At 42.0% G+C, this 20974-nt stretch overlaps 3 protein-coding genes across 4 annotated transcripts; 2 read left to right on the top strand and 1 right to left on the bottom strand.

The window, feature by feature from the left end:
• Positions 1 to 110: 110 nt before the first annotated feature.
• On the bottom strand, positions 111 to 4612 carry LOC6526849. Its single transcript, XM_002087913.4, has 3 exons — positions 4380 to 4612; positions 4249 to 4325; positions 111 to 2764 (listed from the first exon to the last, which is right to left on the bottom strand). Exons 1-3 carry the CDS (start codon positions 4475 to 4477, stop codon positions 219 to 221), a joined length of 2721 nt encoding a protein of 906 aa, XP_002087949.1. The 5' UTR covers positions 4478 to 4612; the 3' UTR covers positions 111 to 218.
• LOC6526850 (early boundary activity protein 1) lies at positions 2797 to 4252 on the top strand. The gene is made up of 2 exons (XM_039370727.2): positions 2797 to 2901; positions 2961 to 4252. The coding sequence occupies exons 1-2, from the start codon at positions 2899 to 2901 to the stop codon at positions 4065 to 4067; spliced, it is 1110 nt and encodes a 369-aa protein (XP_039226661.1). The 5' UTR covers positions 2797 to 2898; the 3' UTR covers positions 4068 to 4252.
• Positions 4613 to 4708: 96 nt separating the features above from the next.
• LOC6526848 (E3 ubiquitin-protein ligase RNF8) lies at positions 4709 to 7146 on the top strand. 2 transcript variants are annotated; one of them, XM_015197758.2, is made up of 4 exons: positions 4709 to 5592; positions 5662 to 6017; positions 6076 to 6724; positions 6786 to 7146. In XM_015197758.2, the coding sequence occupies exons 1-2, from the start codon at positions 4812 to 4814 to the stop codon at positions 5667 to 5669; spliced, it is 789 nt and encodes a 262-aa protein (XP_015053244.1). In that variant the 5' UTR covers positions 4709 to 4811; the 3' UTR covers positions 5670 to 6017; positions 6076 to 6724; positions 6786 to 7146. The 2 variants fall into 2 exon arrangements, with proteins under 2 accessions (XP_015053244.1, XP_002087948.2); XM_002087912.3 differs by having other exon boundaries at positions 5662 to 6021.
• Positions 7147 to 20974: the final 13828 nt, after the last annotated feature.

Raw genomic sequence — 20974 nt, 5'->3', positions numbered from 1 at the left:
GCTGATTGAGCGGATTTTCCCAATACGCAGCTGCTGAGTGGCAATAAATGCGATTTGATACTTTGCTAAATATCTCTATTACCTAGTTTAGTAAATTAAACTTAGGAAAATACTTAATAAAACCTTAAAATGTATTTTCATACAAAATTCTATACAAAATTATTCACGTTTTCTAAAGGCAAATGTAAAGGAAAAAAAATGGACACTATTTTTACAAGCTAAACTGGATTATGGTTATCAAAAACGCATGATGAATCGTCATCTTCTGGAACTTCATTATCCTGGCCCGAAATTATGCGTAGGAACAAGCTGGATGTCTTGACCACATCGCTCGAATCCTTTGTAGTGAAAATGTGTTTGCTGACATCACTTTCAGTAACTGCTCCTATTCCAGTTAGTTCCCGATTTTTGCCGTGGAGAAGCAAACCCGAGCAATCGACTGATGACTTCTTGGCCAATTTGAGGGCGTTGGTCAGGGAGAAGAAGCGACCCGCTTGTCCAGCAGGGAGACCCAGCACACGAGTGCAAAACTCTACGACTCTTTCCTTGTCGACACATCCATCTGGTTCAAACTCACCGCCGCGCTCACGTGGGCAAAATGCGTCCAGACTAGTGCCCAGCGGGCAGTCCCTAGGATCGTGCTCCCTGTGCTTGTCCAGCTCACAGAACGTGTGAATGTCCTCGAATACTCCGAGGCCGATCGCTTGGTTGATGGCCTTTCCATTCCCCAGAATACAGCCCAAATCGTTTCCGGTAGCCATCTCACGCACCTTGATGTGGTAGACATTCTCCTCTTGACGCAGTATGGTCAGTACCACGTCTTCGAAGGCCCTCGGTCCAATCAGCCAAAACAGGTCGTCCAACAAGGAGTCCAGAATGGGCAGATTGCCATCGCCACAGAATTGGCATCCACGTGGCGGCGGATCCCTCCGCTGGTTGTTCCTTATAATTTCACTTAGTGTAGACTTTCCTTCAAATTGACAGGACTCCCTATGCGCGTTCAAATCCAAGTCCATATCCGACATCTTAAGGTCCGACTGCATTGCAGTGGATTTAACATTGCGATGAGCTCTTGAGCAGTTGCAGCTGGACATTGGTTTTGTGCCCAAAATGGTTTCCTTTTCTGAGATGGTCACTTTTTTGGGTCTGTTCTCCTCCATGCTGTTGGATCTCGTAAACATATTTATAAATTCCGCCAGTAAGCGATCGAATGAGAAGGACTCCGATTCTGCCTTCTGCGCCTCAACCTTATTTTCACAGGACTTGGATTTTGTGAAAAGACTAATAAGCTGCTCGATCAAGGACTTGTATACTTCCTTCTCTACAGATGGATTCGATTGTCTGGAACTCTTGGCTTCTAAGCAAGATGTGGAAGAAACTTTTCTTGCACTCACGGAATCGGATTTGGGTTTTTTAACCAATTCAACAAATTCGTCCAGTAAGTTTTCCACCCTTTGTTCCATATCATTTTGTCTTTCAATTTGTTTAGTTTCTGCCACATTTCTAGACTTGTCACAAATTGTTTCTTCACTTTTAGTTTTAGCAAAAACCCGATCGAATTTTTGCAGAAAGTCTTGGGTATTTTTTAAGCACTGGTTAGCAGTTGAGATTTGGTTATATTTCTGAGATATTTCATTTCCATTCTCCTTATAACACCTTGGATTATTCATTCTGGAGTTTTCATTACTTTCTTCACTGCGATGTTGATATTTATTTGATTTCTGTGCCTCTTGCGCAGTTTCAGGCTTCATAAATATTTGAATAAATTCTTTGGATTGGGTATTGCATTTGCAATGAGCTGTTTCTCTTTTCTGGGCACTCCGATCAAATGTTTCAGGTTTTCTTGGCAATTCGAGTTTCTCGCAACGAACTATATCTTTTTTCTGGGATCCCTGCTCAAAAGTTTCGGGGTTTCTTGGCAATTTGCGTTCCTCCTGAGATGCCTGGTCACGTGTTTCAGGTTTTCTCGGAAGTTTGCGTTCCTCCGGCTGAACTTGAAATATGGTTCTACAATCAGAGGGCTTGCATTCCTGTGCCTTCCATGATTTAACAGAGCCTTGCAGATCCCTTAGAGAACGCTCCTGTCTCTTCAAAATTATTTCGAGTTCCTGTACTCTATCGAGGATTTGTGAACAGGTCGCAGGACCTGAAGGCCTATCACTTGAGATATTTGTGATTTCAGATTGTGACCCGGAAGGGTTTTCATATTGTGTCTGTTTATCTTCTTTTCGAGTACTGACTAATACGTTATCAGTTCTAATTTGATGGACATTTGCTGTAAAATCGGAAGACATGAGAGTACCTCCTTTTACGACGATTAGTGGGCGCTTAAAGAAACATTTTCGCAACGAAGAATTCGATTTTGTAGCTTTTTCATCTTCATGCTTGGTCTTAGAAGGTTGACTTTTCGATGTAAATCTAGCAGTATTTGGTTCTTCATATTCCGTTTGCGTTTGTATGCTGCTTCTGTTTTTAGATAATTCTGGAGTCGATTGTGTCTCTGCATCTTGTACATTAAGCATCGATTGGTTGGATGCACCTTGGTCAAAAATGCAATCCTCATTGGGATCCGTTTGGAAGCCGGTTTGAGTGCCTATGTCCTCGGTTGAAACGGTTTGGTTTGATTTCGAATCGGTGGCAGTCGTATCGTGCTTTAAGCCAGCAGGTTTCGAGCGTTCCGAAGTGGAACGACAGCTGCACGTTGCTCCGGCAGGTAGGCGGCTCGTTGCCGACCCGGTGGCCATCAAATCCGCCGTGGAAGCATCTGCAACATTATGAAGGGTAATAAAAGGATTAATCAGTACTTAAAAAAAAACTACCTGTAGTGGTTTGCGTTGGTATATAAGGCGTTGACTTATTAGAAACAATTCAGTTTGCAAGTGAACAACAAGCAGCACAATGGTGAGTTCAGTGGAAGCACATGCAAAGCATTTTAAAATAAAATATCTTTTTCCTCTTAGATTAACCGCCGCCAGCGTTTAGAATTCGCCCTGACCCTATTGCCCTACGATCCCCAGACGGTTCAGTTGTCAGAGACGCAGAAAAAGGTGGAGGAGATCATAGCCCGCCTGCGTACGGATGACTCCCTTACGGAGGAGGAGAGCGATGACTGCAAGGTGCGGCGCATTCAAGAAGCAAATGAGTTTGCCGATACCGCCATGCGCCACATTGAAATGTCCGACAATGGCAAACTGAGCACTCTGGAAACTCTGACACTGGCTGCTGAGAAACTGCTAAGGACACAGAGATCGCCACAGGACGGGGTTGTGCCGGATCAGGATTTCGATAACATGGTGCAGGATGTGGAGAACTCGCAGCTGATGAAGAACACCATACAGGCGGTGAATGAGGCACGTGTGAAGCTTCTGCAGCAATGGGAGCGCAGTAAGCGCAAGGCTCTCGACCTCCTGACCATCGAGATTGAGAAGGTGCAGGAAATGGATCAGGAGCAAGAGCAGGAGCCGACTCATGAGCAGGACCAGGACCAGGAGCAGAGTTCGGAGCCTTTTGATGTGTTTCGCGATGGAACCGATGAGCACAACACCTCGACGCCGAAAACAAACGACGAAGATCTTGGTTTGGACGATGACGATGAGGACTATGTGCCCGGTGGAGAGGAGCAAATGGGCAACAAGAGGAAGCGTATCAAGAAACCGGTGACCTCCACTCCAAACGCCAAACGGCGGTGTCCTGGTTTTGAATTCGACCTGGACGGCGAATCGCCGATGGTGATGATCGGTCCCAATGGCACAGAAATATCCCGCGTCAGCCTGAGTGCCATCAATTGGGACATGACCGGACCCTCGATCACCAGGAAGCTGCTCTGCGAGATCTTCGACCGGGACACATTGGCCCATCATACGCTCTCCGGAAAACCATCGCCGGCATTTAGGGACTGCGCCCGCCCCAGCAAACAGCAGCTGGATCCGCTCAAGGTGGCCGATCTGGTCTATCTCATGACCAACAGCCTGGACATGACTCCACGGGAGGTGCGCACCGCCATCACCACCAAATGTGCGGATGAGAACAAGATGCTCCGCTCGCGAATGCAGCGCAAATCGAAGTAGGGAGATTCCCATGGATCCCCAGGAGCTTCCACTTCGATTTAGAGTTGTATTTGATAATTCATAGTGTAAACCCCGATAGTAGTTCCATTTACAATTTTTATCTGATTCTACAGTATACTAAGTCCCGGCACAGCCGATAAAAGCCAGTGCACCAATTGAATAAAGAAACCCACATTCTTACCCAACACGTCTGTGGACTTGAAATTGATGCGGGTCAGGGAGTAATCGCTTTGGGTCTTCCTTGGGAAATCGTCGCATCTGGAAGTGCAGATTGTATAATTGGAAAAACATTAGCGAAAGTTTCCTTTTTACCTTTCTAATATCATCATCAGGCTTTCATATTGATGCATCTGCCTAATTTGCTGTGCTGCCAAGGTCGCTTTTCCGATTTCTTTGTTCGTGGCACTCATTGGTCAGTGAATGTAACAAATAATTTGGACTGTGCAAAAGAAAAGGTTTCTGATTGCCTAAAATGTACCTAATTTGTTACTCAAATTTTTAAACTAATATTACATTTCGTTGTTTTATGTGGCAACCCTGGTAGGAAAAAGCTATCTTACACACCGCATCGCATTTCAATAAAGTTGTGTTCACACTTTTGCCATTTTCCACCAAGCAGCAAACACCTTCATAATTATCGATTGTTTTACCCAAGAAAACCAATCGTACATTTGACATCTTTCATTTCCGCATAGCTTTGAGACTTCGTAAATAAATAATATTGCTTAATATAACTGGAAAACAATGGAGGAGGATGCTAGTGCACTGGATTCCATACTGCTGGAAGAGGAGTCCTACATGCCTCCGCCACACAATAAAATAGAAAGAATGAGACGTGGCCAATTGATCGCAGAAGTTTGTCACATGCGCATTAGATTCCAGGCGATTACGAAGCGGAAGGATGAGCTAAAGGCCGCCCTGGTGGAGGGCAACAGGCTGTTGGTGGACACCAAATGTCGATTGAGCGAGCAGGACAGTCTTGTCCAGCTGATCATAAATCAGAATGAGAAACTTACGCTGGAGGCGCACACGCTGCTGGAGCAGCTTCAACAGGAGGTTGGCAAGAACGAAGCACTGCGTCAACAAGCTCTGGAACAAGATATTTCCAAAGATGCCATCGTTAGTTGCCTCCTACAGGAGCAAGTCGAGCAAAGGTCCTTTTTTAATAATATCATCAGAATGTTTAAAAGGGAACTGGGTATTTCCGAATTGAGCCAGGTGGTCACTGACCTAGAGCAGATTCTGGAGAGTAATAATTGTCCCATTTGCTTTTCACCTTGGACGGCGGAGGGAACCCACCGGATTGTTTCTCTAAAGTGCGGCCATCTGTTCGGGGACAGCTGCGTCCGCATACACCTGCGTTTCTCGGCTGAATGCCCCTGCTGCAAGCAAATAGCGCAGGTTGAGGATCTGCGCTACCTCTTTGGCATCCCCGTCCTTTACGCAGCTCCATCTCAAAATCTACAGAATGGTGCTGCCGCAGGGGAAGTGCACAATGGTGCATCGGAAGAGGAAGTACCAAATGGTATACTATAATCTCCTATAGCCTATTTATTAACTGTTCTTATTATTGAATTCTATTCCGTATTTTCAGAGCGCTAATATCATTGAGAATTGCAAAACATCTTGAAATTTTTTGAAAAAAGAACAAACACCTATTTTATAAAACCTTTTAAGTTCAAATGCACATTTTCATACGAAAGACCACTATCAACAGACTGGGGTTTGTTCGGTCTGCCATCGAGACACAGTGTGTTATTTATTTTGCCCATCGAGCAGTCAATACAGTTCACAATATTCAGGACCATTTTTCACACATGCACCCAAGACGTTGAAATTGATGAGTAATTCTCACAGCCCCAGGCATTTGTGTTGGAAAATAAATGGAATAATCAATTTTCGGTTGTCGCTCTGGCCAAAAGCGTGTCAATGTTTTCACCATTTCTTTACGTATGTATGTAAATATTTGGTTTTTTTTTCTTCTGATGTTCCACATTTTGATATGCAGATGCCGATTAATTTAAATATATTTATGTGTTACACCACACCATGATTCTGAATAGAGAAGCTACGTTTTTGGACCACAAACCGCAAGGACAGTGGCTGAAGTAAACTTTGTTTTTCGAATTTGCGCCGGGGAAATTGTATGAAAATGTGATTCCCAAACATTTCATCGCAACGAAGGACGGGAATTGGAATAGGCGACCCAAAAGTATAATAAATAAACTCGGTAGCAATTCCTTGGAGCGTTCATCAAAGCAAAATTGATATCAATCATACGCACACAACCGCTCACACAATTCTATCTGCGTCTATGTGATGGCAAATTGAAACATTATATAAAATAGTAGCCTGGCCAGCCCACAAACTACCCACTCGGCAAATTGGCCTTAAAAATAAAACACCATCAACGCGAGGCCGACGAAGAAAAAACGTATCAAATTTAAAGGAATTTTCAAGTTATTTTTAGCCGAAGCCCGTTCGTTCCGTAAAGGAACTGAAAAAAGTACAAAAACACGTGGTGGATTTTTCTTTTCGACTTCAACTTTAAAGCTGAAGAAGCAAAACAAAGGCAGGAAACTGAAAACAAAGCCGCCGCGGCCAGGCGTGACATTGCTGGAAATGTATGCGGCGGAAAATGAAGTCATTACTCCAAGGTAAGTCCCAGTCGAAGAGTGCCCCTCAGCCCGAGCCAAAAATCAAAGTCACACTCCACAGATCCCGGAACCGTGGCTCTGCCGTTTACCCTTTTCGGTAAACCCCAGTTTTTCCCGGACTTTCCGCATTCCCCAACGTGTCAACGGCAGTCGTGCGACGCCATCTCCGTGCCACAGCCACGCATCGCATCCTTTGGATGTCCTGCTCCTCTGACGATGACTACACCCAACCACTGTGTCGCACAATAAAAGAAGCAATAAGGAACACAAGTAACGATGGTAGCAGAACGCAAGTAGAGACTTGAATACCCTGCCTGATAGTATTAAAATTGTTATTGTTAGTTTTTGTTTTAGTTTCGCTAGTTAAGTGGATATTACCAGTTATTTAAAGTTCATTTTATAAATTACAATAGAAACAGTTATGTGAAGGGCTTTCAAATGGGTTAGGAAATTACATACAAGATTTAAAGCAGATTATGTACCCCAATAGGAAAGAGTGTAGGAAAGGTCACAGGATTAACACCTCCTGGACCACCAACTGGCTTCGATTTCACTCAACCCAACCAAGCTGACAGTGACATTTACACTTCAGCTGCTGCTTTGCTTAAATTTCTTGCAGATGATGAATGAGTATACGCAACGTTGACGCCTGTTGTGCTCGGTTAAGTCAAAGTTTTTCAGCATTTAGCTCATTAAGCATACAATAGTTATTGTTGCCATTGGCTTGTCAAAACAGTGAGAGATAGTGATTAAGGGAGAAACTCCGTGATGGTACTCAAAGTATGTTTGTAAACTGTGGCAACCATTACTTTTTGTTTAAGCCAGAATGGGAAACTTTAACCAGTCTAGATTCAATTTGTGCTCTCTTCACTGAGAGCAGCTAAAGATTGCCTTTTCCTCAATTAGCTGGTTCTTTATTTTCAAGAGAGGCCGCCAAATGAAAATTTTAATAATGCAAATGCTTTGTTGTAGCCGCACTGCTCTTGTGGCTTGTTGCATGCACCTAGTAACTGCAGCATGTACACTGGACCAAATTAATGTAAATTCCTAATCAAATCAAATTAGGATAACAATTTCTTCCCAGGTGGATCGTTCATAATAGATTTCCTCTAACAAGTTCCTCTAACCTGCTTTGTTCGTAAAACTTTATATTAGTTTAACTGACTGTATAGATGTTGATTGCAGTGTACCTCATGTTCCTCTGCCTTTGGCAATGTGCCATCATCGGCTTGTCGCTTTCAGTTATTTTAGCGTCGACGGTGCCTGCTCCTTTACACAACAATGCCCCCAAAAACCGACCGACAACGAGCGCCGAGTTAATTGAATTGTGTTTACTCTATGGGACCAGGACGTAGTCGCCCCGTCGGTTGGGCTCTGTGTTATTTTGGGACTCCCCTTTTTTTTGCCGTGTAGTCACGGAGGAAAGTCATTCCAGGCGACTAACATGCCAGCAAGTCAACTTTTCTATTTGAATCCATCGCTGAGTGGCAGTTGTGTTAAATATTGCGCAAAATGCTCAGGATATGGCTTAAGCTGCATTCTGGTAAGGAAAATGCCAACAAAGTACAAATTCGATTTGCAAACTCCAAAAGGCTCATTAAAAAGTTTGTGTAGTTTCCGCTTAAAATAAAAGAGATGGTGCACTAAGTTTACACAGACCATGTTGTTATCTATAATAATCTAGAACATATAAAGGCGTTGAGTTTGTTTAAATTTGTTATCTTTAAAAAAAAGGTATATTATTTTATATATTACTTCAAATTATTTTAAATTCACAACATTTCTCGGCATAAACCATTGTGAAAATTGCGCCAAAGTTTTGAGTAGATTTTGTGAATAATAAATACGTTAATGCGAGAGGCGAACAAAGCACAAAGTTGGCCAGGTAATTGTAAAGATAATTAGCGTAATTAGTGGACAGGTAAGCTGTTGTCCTCCAAAATCAGATCAGCTGCCCCGGCAAAAGACTAACTAATCCTCATTGGAGTGGAGTGTGGGGCAAATTCCCAGTACTGCCGAACAATGCTGGTTTCAATTACGGCATTTTATGATGTTCATGGTTGCGAATGTAACGCTTTCGCAGTTCGCTAATGCGTCAAGTGGCCGCAGGACATTTCCCCGCCAGGACAAAGTAATTTTGAGCTCGTGCGAAATGCCAAAGTTTCTCCAAGCGCGCATTGCGCCGATAAAAAGTTTCGATTATAATAGAAATTTTGTGGATGTTGGCCAAACGGGAAATGAGAATTGGTTTCGGGGCATGCTACATTTAATTTCAAAAGCCAAGGGGGTTTGCTGGAAATTACTATTTAACAGCTCAAAGATGCTGGTATAATACAAAAGTTTTGCCCTACATATTTAGATGTAATCGGAGACAATATGCAGGCGGAAAACATTGATACTAATAACGATATACTAAGATTTTGTTATAAAAAGCAAACGTACCCTCTGTTAACTAACATCACTCATACGCCACGTGTTCGCATAATAGGCAGCTCCACAGAGCCAGGTTAACATCACTCACGGCCAATCAGATTTTTCTCAGATGCCTCAAATGTCTTTACTGTCGTCTCTAACTCTATATGACAAACAAGCGCTTTATAGCGTCACTGCATTGTTTGAAAACAAAGTTCATTTGCTGCTTGGCTTTGTCTGCAAATGGAACGTGTTCATTAAGTTAACTACGCTTTTACTCGCAGCCAGGAACAATAAAAAATAGTTCGGAATACTTTGTGGACCTTTGATTTATGGCAATACAATTGCGCTGAGCGACCGACAAGCGAATGTCGACAATTTGCTCGCTGCTGTAAACTAAAGCTCGATGGCAATTGGAGATGGGTTTTTCCAGGGAGCTATGTGTAGTTTAGCCCCCACATGGAAACCCATTAACGACAGCGCTACTCAACATAATGACAAAACTTTTACACGTGCAGCGGACAAAGTTTGGGCAATCATTTTAATTTTTACGATCTTCTGATGGCGGCACAAAAACGAAACCAAAGTTCAGTCTCCTAAATAATAATATATCTGAAATGGGTCAAACAATGGACATTCATTCATTCAGCAATCAAGTAATAGTTAGTTATCTAAAATATTATTGCTTTATTAGGTATGTTAAATGTAAAATATAATTTTCAAGCAACTTCCATGATTAGCTCCTGATTAGCTCCATGCAACCCTTGATAATTTTTCTCCGTGTACAATTTTGGATGCTCCCTCCATTGCAGATCCTTTTGTTTCCTTCCTTTTCCCGCTGATTGTCCTTGTGTGTGAGTGTGTGTGTGTGTGTAAATAACATTTAGAGACTTACTTTTAATGCCGCCCTGACAGGTTTATTGCTGTGTGTGTGTGCGAGTGTGTTCAATAGCTTGGGACACCGCATGATTATGCGAAAATTACGCATACGCCGCATGTGCCACGTGCGATTGCTCACATTTGAAGTGCTAAGACCACCTCTGGTAGCTGTGGGAAATGCCAAAATTAAGCGCGACTTTATCAATATTTTTGTAACGTGTTTTCATGCATTATTAATGCATTTAATTTGTCTGAAAAGGCATCATTTTCCAAGACAGGCGACTAACGAGCACGGTGGTAGTCATCTTTCAGATTCTAGGAATAATTGTAAATTGTAAAGGTAATATCAGGTTTTTTAGTAATGCCTATCCACTGAATTTTGTTTCCTTTTTTCGCTTACTTTCGTGTACTTTTTAGTTCTGATTATCGAGTTACTTTTATGCCGATGAATTCATTGCTTATTTATCAGGATATTTGAAGAAAGAAAGGAATATATCATTGATATAAAATAAAAAGGACAAGAACATTTTTTTATTCAACCCACTGTCACTTTCAAATAAAAATGTTTACGAGGTATCCAAAACAAGATGTCCTATGAGTACACGCAGTCATAAAAAACACATCAGAAACCAATTTTTATGAATACTTGGGTAAATGAAAATCAATAAAACACAACGCACAATTCGTGTAGGTTTTCAAATATTTAACTGACACATGCAGAACATCTTGCTCAAACCAACTGAAAGTGAGGGCCAAATACGAAAAACAAGACGGAAGCGGCATTTAAACACTTTCCGTACCCAAAAGCAGGCGATGTTAAATGAAGCGCAAAATGGGCGCAACAATGGGTCCAAATGTGTCTCCGGATTGTTTGGCAATGTAATCAATAAGAGGCGACCTGACATATTTGAATATCGATGGAAGGCAGAAAGCTCAAAGGCCCAGGGGGTGTACACATATCGAGCGGGCTATAACGATGCAAAACGACAACATTTGAGCCTGATGGAATGCACTGATATGTGAAATGATTTGACGTTTGATTTGTAAATGAAATTAAACGGGCGGTGAAAACTCCAGCAGAACGTAGAAGGACATGGAAGCAAACAGTGATAAATGAATGCATTAAAATTATTTATGCTTGTTCAAGTGATTCGTTTTATTTCAAAAAATTTAATTTAAATCTAATTTATTTCATTGACATTATAAACTCATTTCCTAAATGAGCCAAGCACTAACAATTAATACCAAGATTATTTATATCTTATTGTAGCTTATTTCCCATGGAATCTCACACCCTAAGTAGTTTTTTCCAATAAATAGCTTTATTATCCTATCTGCTCTCTGATCCACTCTGACTTTGTGTGTGTCGCTTGTCAAGGCAACACAAATTGATTGATTTCCTCCTAAATGTTCGTAAATATATTTGCATTTCTCCAGGTCACGACTCAGTGGGCCCTTTCTCTGGCAGCTTTACCGAGTGTCGACTGCAAAGCAAACTTTGCACTTCAAGTTCAACTTGATCAATATCGAGCTGAATGAACTTTTTGTCTGGGTCGAAATAAATGCCAAGTCGTGACCGTAAAAATCAAAAGAAATTTACCAGGTCCCTTGGGAGGGTAAACGTGTTTACACTGAGTATAACGCATCGATACAAATCATTGCAGTGCGCTGCATTTGCAATTTCTGCTGCTGATGGCAGCCAAAAATTTATGTGATTTTTATTTCCTCGAAGTTTACATTCTATTTTTTTTTTTGGCCTTGAACTCGGCAGGAGGACTGCACCGTCGTGGTCCGGAGTGTTTGTGCAGCAAATGAGGCGTGCAGCCGAACGCAGGAAGCTGCTCGGTTAAACTCCGCCCGGATACTTGACTTTTATGGCACTCGGCTGCAATCACCTGCGCTCTGTGCGCTTCATTAGCCATTAATTTGGGCGGCTGCACACGAAATCGGCTGCTGAACGTGGGGGCGTGCCACGTTGGCACTAAATCTTGGCCTTTCCAGTATGGTTGGCTTCCCAGTAAGCTTCCACTGCGAAATCGCATCGCATAAGCAGAAGTTCCGGGGCGACATGGCCCAGATGTGCACCAGGAAGTCTCATCGAATCCCGCTTGCCAGGCAAAAACTTCGAAGACGTTTGTGTCGAAGACAGATGTGAATACACGGCAGTGTGGGAAAAAATTTATATAAATTCGCGAAATAATAAAATGATAATACATTTAGGTTTTTTTAAAGTTCAAATTGGAAAAAGAGGGTGAATACTTGGATATTATAATGCGTATAAAATAAAGTTTGTATTCTAATATGTTCCTGTATTGCTAAACAACGGAAATGGTAAAATCCATTTTGTATGAGAAAACTTTGCCAGTGTACTGAACTCCTGACAGTCGAAACAACATAATTCAAGGTCTGTGCGACCAAAAAAGGAAACTTATTTCTCTAGCATAGCGGCAAATAATCTATTAGGTTTAGAATAACACCCATTCAGAGATGGGGAAACAGACAAGAATACCGTAGCAAAAACGTCAAATTGCTGAAAAAACAGAACCAAGTGAGTAGTGGCACTAGTAACAAATAACGAGCGGGTGCAGGAGCAATTTGAGGATTTCAGCAGGATGAGGAGGCGACAGCAAGGACGTGTCAGCATCGAAATGGAAAAGAGACCGGTTGAGAACAAGCAAAACACATCCCACTACAGGCATTTGTGGCACTCCGACAAGAAATGTAAAAAACTTAAGTAAAAACTGTTCGTTTCGCTCGAACAACACGTCGTATACGCTACGCTCCAGTTGGGCCTGAATCGAATGCTCCTGGAGAACGAGATTTGCGCGACATGCCAGAAGCAAAATTAGTTTTGTCCTGCTAAAGTGTGGCACCAAAGTTTTGGTCAAAATGGAATGGGCAGACAGACGTCCTCTCGAGCTGACACAGATACGTTTGCCGATCCAACTTGAATCCAATGTGAACTCAATATCCGTGCAAATATACACAAAAATGTCCCAGAAGGGCAAAACATGCAGTTCCTTTAGTTCGTTTTTTGCTCTTTTCCCTGTTGACATTCTGTTGAGATACACGGGAGATGAGATAAAGGAATTTCAGCCATTTATTTAGCCAATAAAAACATTCTGATGTAGTAATTCACAGACCAACATCGCAAAAAATATACAAGCAGTATAGCTGTAATCATACAAGAATATTCCTCGTAGATTGAAAGAACACTATGTGTTGAAGGAGAACTCAAGACATATGAAGATAATAAAGCAAAACGTGTTTAAAGAAATTACACATAGAAAAATGAAACTTGTGTCTTTGTTAAGCACAATTCATAAGCCACAAATGGTGTAATTTGTATCGGGTGAATGCAACACAATGTTTGCATGCAAATGGCTAATTAATATTAATAGCATTTGAGACCTGTGGCACAAGGATGCGAGAAATTCGCATTATTATGCATACGCCCCGTTGGCCGATGGTATTAGCTGCCAGCCGCATGCACGGCAGCTTGGGCGAGCGGCTCGTTTTCTTACCTTGAGTTGCCACTTAGTTTAGCATAAAATTTTAATTTTAATTGCCAGCATGTGCGTGGCAGCAAGGCCGGCGGGTTGACAGGTCACACGCCACGTCCCGTCGTCTGCGATGCCCCCCTCATTAATTAAGCTTTTAATTAAACTTTTCGTCGTGTTTTGCGAGTGCGTTAAGTTGATTAACCTGGAACCCATCTCCGAGGTGTCAATGTTTAATGCATCAGGGGTTGATTATCCTCCTGAAACGGCGAGGGAATTTTTATATATGAATTTTTCAGCACCAGCACACGGTCATCATCGGCAAGTTGAGCTGGGGCCAAGAATTCTGTGGACCAAGGGGAGACTTCTGTATAATTTCCATGTGCATATCGATCGATTATCCAACGGATTTTATTGCAATCAAGCGAGGTGTCAGCGACTATTTTTCTTCTCGGAAATGGATGAAGATAAAGCTCCTTTGTTCGAGATGTCAGGGACAGCCATGAGGGTAAAAACAATAAAGGTGTCTGAGAAAATTGAATTAAGCTCTTAGGGGTCCCCACTAGTAAACATCAATCACTCTTTGAACTGTCATTAAAATGGGAGAGAAGAATTGTGGAGCTAATTGGTATTTAAAAACGGCATTAAACATATCTTAAGAGTACTAGCTTATGAATTGGATTTTAATTATTAACGACAACTTGACATAAACCCCCTGCGGCTACCAACAGCTTTCAAACAGTTCTAAGTTGACATATTCATTTTGCCCAACACTTTGATATTACACCCTTGGGTGATTTTTGGTCAGGCTTTACCATCAGAAAGTGGCTTTACGCCTTTTGGTGGTTTAAATGGCGGCCACTTCGCTATAATAGCTACTGACAGCTCATGAAAATGCCCGTGTTGTAAACTTTCGCTCTCTATTCAGCTTAATTTTGGCCACTTTCGGTCCGCAACTTAATTACCAATGCTCGGGCTGCAGATAATCAACATGCAACTATAATTTATTCAACTCAATCAATGGTGCGCACACTTTTATCTCACTCGCTCAGAAAATATCGCGCATACGCCGTGTTCGCCCTGTGCAAAAGGAGCCCTCGTTTGGGTTAATTTATTTTGCATTTTTTTGTACAGTTGCTCGGGGATTTCGAATGGCACAAATGAGTTCAAAAATACGCGGACTCTTTTATTTTTATGATAGACCTATGGATGCGCTTCAAAAGGGATTACAAATGTAGCACGCTTTGCTGTAACTGCAACGAAATCAAATTTATTGATGCTTTTCACGCTTTGGTTGAGCTTAAAGTATTTAATTTTTACAAGAAAAAACCACTATATTTTCAAACGTTTTTAGTTGGATTCAGGTTTTTGCATCATTCGAGTTCCAAGTTAAATCCCAGGTGACAGTAAATCCTTTTTATAAAAGCACCATACACATTTTATGTAAAGGTCTTTTTTCAATCTCCGAAACATGTAGCAAACTTTTAAAGCTAAATTGAATATAATTTAATGATGAGCCCAACAGATATGTATGTTTTTGTCCAATGTAACGACAAGCATTCACTTGCATTTGCAATTACCCACTCCCAGTGAATGTCAATGGTCATGTAAGCGGATTGTAAAGAGTTGTATTCACCGTGCTCATTTCATTTATCAATTTGGCAGCCGGCTGGCCGCCTTAATTATAGTTTAAAACGATGACAGCTATAAATATCAATTAGTGGCACCAGTTAAACTATGATTAATGTTAAATAAAATACAAGTGTTGGGGGAATTGATTAAAATTAAATCCCGGTGCAAAATGCAGGCACAGGGTCGCATAATTCAATGGCAGTCACAATTTATGCAATCCCGCTTAAACGCCACTTGATAACATTTGCATTGCAAACCACGATGACTCAGGGGCGCGACGAGGGGGCGTGGTCAAATCCGCAAATGCAAAAATGCAGCGGAAACGGAAGCAAAGCCTGCAGCGTTTTGTTAGCCCGTAGCGCATTTATCTTTTGCTCAAACATTTCACCCCTTTTCCTGCTCCACAATCTTTTAGCGTTTCCTCAGCTCTTTTTATCCCTTTTTTTCAACCACTTTTTGCCAACATTTGCTTCGTTCTTTGTTGACTTAGTCCTGAAGCCTGGGACTTTGGCGAAGTTTAAAGTTAATGTCGCCGGGGCTTAATTGGCACGCCTCCTCAGAAGGATTGTGCATATATAGTATAGTATGCAGGCGTTTGGCGTTTGGAGTTTTATGTGATGCGACACTGTCGGCGGTATGGAATCATAAAAGTGTTGCAAATGACACGGCAAATTAACAGCAGCTGTCGCATCCGTGGCACTCTCTATAAAAGACCGACACTCAACTATAGCGTTCTCCCTTGCAATTTATGACACGGGAATGAAAAGGACCCTTCCATCTGCGCCTGGTTAGCATATTGCCAAGTTTCTTAGCTTTTTTGTTTTATGAGCGACCCAGAGTTTGGAAAACCATCAACTGCAGTAATGTTTATTCCAGGGCACCCAGCCCTTTTGCTCGCTGGTGCGTAAGTGCTGCTGGCCGTAAAAAATGAAATGTTATATCTCGCCTGACGTACAAGTGTTTGCTTATCCATGTGGATGCTGGGTGTTAAACAAAGTAACACGCAGCTTGACACTCTCCTTGATATATCGAAGCCAACAGTCGGGGAGTATCCTTAACGCAGCTGCGCCTGCACTAAAATAGTTCAAAATTGTGTCCTCACTCACTCGCTGCCTTGTGGATTGCTGCAGTAGCCGGAGATGGAAGGATCCTTGAGAGTCTCGATGATAGATGTGGCCAAGTTTGAATGTTGCAGCATATGAGGTGCACTGAATTTCGTGCGACAAAATGAGCAAAGCTAGTGGATTTGTGTTTATGTTGCTTGAATTATTAAAACAAGGTCTTATCAGAAACAAAATATATATATTATATTATAGGGAATTAATACCAAGCTAGAACAGATAATTCTTCATCCTCAGCATAACAAAAGTGAACATTTTTTTGGGTTTTTAAACTGCCTAAGTTTTCAAAGTTGTGATTTGGCGATAACAAGATAGTTTGAGTGGGAAATGCTTTTGGTTTCAAACCTCAAGAGTCGCAAAATGACCCAACGCCCACTCCTTGGACTTCATGGACTCCGTGGACTAAAAGCTTTGGCACGTTTTTGCGGTAGGTAGCAATCCTATTCTACAAATGAAAGTCGGACGACTGAAGGTGAGTTGGTTGAGTTGGTTGTGATGCTGGGCGAGGGGCAGTTCGCTCGTGTGGGTTGTATTTAAATGATTTCATTAGAGTAGCGCGTGCCGGGGTTTCCCGGGAGTATTATCGCATGTAACGCATTACCTTGACTCATTTATCACCGCATTTAACAGCCCAAACCAAACCCCACAGCTGGGCCAGGAACAGGAAGCCCCCAGAAAACCCCAATCTGGTGTGTAATCGAGCGCCGAGCCGAAATCGCTTTGTGTGACTTACATACGTAAATATGGAGGGCTTGGGCTTGGGCTCAAGTCCTGCCTCCAGGATTCATTCGCCTTTTGTGCATGCGCTAGCGAAATTTGTTAATTTCATTTGCCCAGTTTGCACAGGATTCGCTTTCTTTCCGTGTTTGTTTCTGGCCAGGGCAGCCCTTTCATTGTTTGCCTCTATGCTGGCCCGGCTTTTGCCAGGATCCTTACTTTTTTTTTTTTTTTTTTTTTACTTTTTTGCGCTTTTATTTGGTTTGTGTGTGGGCAGAGCTCACTGGTAATTATGTTTGTCCTTTAATTGTGCTCATTATGCGTGTGCTGATTAGGCTATGCCCCAAGTGGCTCAATTAATGTGCATGCCACTATGCAAAGAGTAGTCCACCGAATGCCAGGATTCACGGGTGTGCACTCAGCAAAATGGGTATTCATGTAGTCGTTGTAGTCAAACATTTAGTACTTTTTAGCAATGCCAAAATATCTGTAATTGGTAGAGTTTATTTTAAACATTTTTAACAATCCTTCAACTCCCTAAAATCTTGTTTGCCCGGAAAATTATTGTTTACCGGCGACTAAACAATACCTCGTCTGCCATTCACTTTGCCAGCGGGGAAATTCATTGGGCAAACAGAATAAGATATGGCGAAACCCTTTTGACACACAAAAGTGCCAAAATAATTGGAAACATGCTCAATGGAAATATTTGCCCGACATGAGCTGTCCAAAATGTGAAAAGCAAATGAACAAAATCAACTCAATTATTAACTGAGCAGAGAAAAGGTGAAAAGCATTGGTAAATTGGGGTCAGGGGTCATTATATTTTTCTCTTTGCCATTGTGAGCAATTGCTTTGTGAAAAGGGTTTGCCAGGTCCACTTCCTTTGTCACTGACAATCCTGCTGTTCGAAATAATAGAAGCAATATTTTATGAAGGTCATGAGGAACTTAATCAGATTTTATTAGATGGTGGTTCAAAACCTTCGCAGCACGTTATATTTGAATTTATTCTTCGAATATGTAGAGTGTATATCCTCTGGTGTGAGATGTCTACTATTTCGGCCAAATAGACGGCCAATAAAAAATCTGGTCTGCTAATCAAATATTCAAAGTACAACAGTCAGCCAGAAGGAGTATGAATAATGAGGTTATCGGCCTTCCGCCATATCGGCATTGAACATCATTCTGGCAGACAAAGGCCAACTGCCGGCAGTTAGCTTATATATACGAGTAGGAGTATGTATTTTGGGAAATTGCTGGCAAATATGTGTACAACATAAATAAGTTCTGCTCCGACTTTTGGCCAGTCCCGGCGAGAAAGGCGGTTCAAGTGCGCCGGCAAATGTATGCAACAATAAAAATTTGGCTCGATTGTAATGAGCATTTTTATGCGAGTGGCCGGCCATCTCGGGGTCGAAGTTGAGGCCGGCCTACAGGGCGTATGAATAAACGAAACAGGCATTTAGCATGCCAATGACGTCGGAGCTTTGGTCTAGCGTGGGTCTTAATATTTTGTACTGAATTTCCAAAGTTTTCCTGGCAGCAGGATAAGGCGATAAGCTGGCCAAAAGATTTCAGTTTTTTACCTTCGCATTTAAAACTCATTCTGGAAAACTTTTGAACGCAAGCCGCCCCCAAAAAGAGGATCAAAAGTCCCATTCAATCGGCTTAATTTGTCACCACCGACCAGGAATATTTCACAAAATATTAAAAGCAAAAATGTAGGGGGAAAAAAATCAAACGATGGCTTTCTGGCGTCTGCCAATAATGATTAAGTATTTTTAATTGCAACGCCAACGCAGACGCAGGTCCTAGGATTATGTCAGCTCATTAGCGTCACTTCTCATGGCAGATTGTCTGACATTTTAGTGCCACTGGCATCGGCATGATTAGCTGGCCCGGCACATGGGTTTTTCGAGGCACTGGCAATGGTTGGGCATGCAAATTAGGATGTGACTGGCTGCCATTCACCCGTTTTTAAGCACCGCCTAAGTCGCACCACTCCAGGCACAAGAAAAAAAGGGAAAAATTAAAACGGAGCAGGGAGACGAGTCAGCTGTCATGTCGCATTTGGCTGATGCCCGTTCCAATTTGACTGCTGACACCACCAGCCATGAATGCGCTTTCCCAGTCAACCCAGCATTCCGACACAAAGCCAGACCGAGGTCCATGGCAGGGCGACAGGTCACAACCAGGACAACCAGTACCAGAATATGGCCGACATTTGGATACCCTTTTGATAAACTTCTTGCTGTACATGGACTGTGAATAATGCCTGGGCCTAGTTGCCGTGATAACTTCCTTTGTTCTACTAAATAAAAAATAATTTTCCATTTCCATTTTATAAAATAAATATGAATGACATTTAAGCCAGCTTTACATGTACGGAGATAGTTGACTTAAAATATATAGGAAGGGCATTGAAAGGGGAACCGGATCTTTACGTCTATTTACTTTGCATTTACCTCAATGGCCTTCCCCTTTTGGTTTGGTTTTTCCCTTTGAGCAGTGTGCCTAACTTAATTTTCTTTTAAACGGAAAAGCGAGAGAAAATCGGTGACATTGCCAAACGTATTTCACCGCTAATTTGTACGAATGCCTCAGCTATCGCAGGCGACTTCTTCTCATAAAAAGTAGAATAAATAAATAAAAACGTCCGGTGTTCACCTGTTCTCTCTAATAGCCCTTGTTTATGTAGTTGCCGTCTGACCCATTCCCCTGTGGAATTTTTATGCCTATAATTAAGTATCTTGTCGGTCACCAAATTAGACAGTCGAGCGATTTAATGACTTAAAGCTGAAAGCTTCGATAAATATGGTAATAAAGGAAGCTATCTGATGGTTTTCAATGTCTGAAATTATTTTAATGCAAAAATCGGGAAGTGCTTTATTACAACTGCTCAGTAACAAAATTACGGATAATATGGGATATGGAATCGAGTAATCGTGCTCAGATTGTTTTTCTATATTACCAGCCAGTACGGTTTAGAGAAATATTTGAACATTAAACTGTCTGTATCTACAAGTTTTGTTCCTTATTTTACAATCGCTTTCTACACAGGTTTTTGCTTGACTTTTACTAAAAGCAAAGCGAGTCTCAAAACTCGAATAAGCTTTTGAGGCGTCTTGAAACATAGGTGGCGCCACAAATATCTGAGCGAAAATACAAAGCCAACTTTGCGGAGACTAAATGTATTCAAAGTCTTGCTAATATATGTATGTACAATAAAACCTGCTTAGCATGCACAAATCAGAAACCAAGAAATTTTTAAAATGTATTTAAAAACGTGCCTTTCTAATACAAAGAAATATAATAAAATAATTCGGATTCCTGACTATGAAAAAAAACATTTTTACTGACAATCTAATTTATATGAAGGATGTAAATTCGAAAAGTAATTACCCTTTCTCTTTTCGCGTAAAGGCCTTATTTGCTAGCAGCAGAGAAGCAAATAGACTATGCAGGCAATGCTCATTAAAGGCTTATAGCCTTTTCAGCCAACCAGCCAGCAAGGAGAGATCTAATATGCCATCGCAGGCTGTTGCCCCGACCAATTGGCCGTGGAAGGCAAATGCGGCAGGGTGACACGTGTTAAGAAATTCCGCACATGGCAACTGGCCGGCAGTTGAAATGCCACACAGCGGCAGCAAAATGGACACTGGACGGAATGGGATGGGATGGGATGGGACGAGGCGACGGATGGGGGTCTCATGCATATGCACAACATGGGAGATCCTCGGACCAGAGACCCTTTTACTTGTTTCATAACAAATGACTAACAACATGGCCAAGTGACTGGGCAGCGACAATCGCAGCTAGATAAACAGCCCCAGCTGCAGATGTGCATGTGCCTGTGAATGTGGAAGCATGAGATGCACTCGAACTCGTATTCGTACATGTATCTGCATCTACATCTGGATCCGCATCTGCATCTGTATCTGGAGCTGAAGCTGGAGCTGGGGATCTGCACAGCGGGCCGATTAGTCG

This window comes from Drosophila yakuba, chromosome 2L (genome assembly GCF_016746365.2).
Source record: "Drosophila yakuba strain Tai18E2 chromosome 2L, Prin_Dyak_Tai18E2_2.1, whole genome shotgun sequence".
Taxonomy (NCBI): domain Eukaryota; kingdom Metazoa; phylum Arthropoda; class Insecta; order Diptera; family Drosophilidae; genus Drosophila; species Drosophila yakuba.
This window is presented reverse-complemented; position numbering and strand designations above follow the sequence as displayed.

Excerpts from the sequence above, each read along its gene's own strand:
- LOC6526849 (XM_002087913.4), bottom strand. The coding sequence starts at position 4,477 with ATGAGTGCCACGAACAAAGAAATCGGAAAAGCGACCTTGGCAGCACAG. Across the intron at positions 4,326-4,379 it reads CTGATGATGATATTAGAAAG|ATGCGACGATTTCCCAAGGA; the intron begins GTAAAAAGGAAA and ends CTGCACTTCCAG. Across the intron at positions 2,765-4,248 it reads CAAGTCCACAGACGTGTTGG|ATGCTTCCACGGCGGATTTG; the intron begins GTAAGAATGTGG and ends ATAATGTTGCAG.
- LOC6526848 (XM_015197758.2), top strand. The coding sequence starts at position 4,812 with ATGGAGGAGGATGCTAGTGCACTGGATTCCATACTGCTGGAAGAGGAG.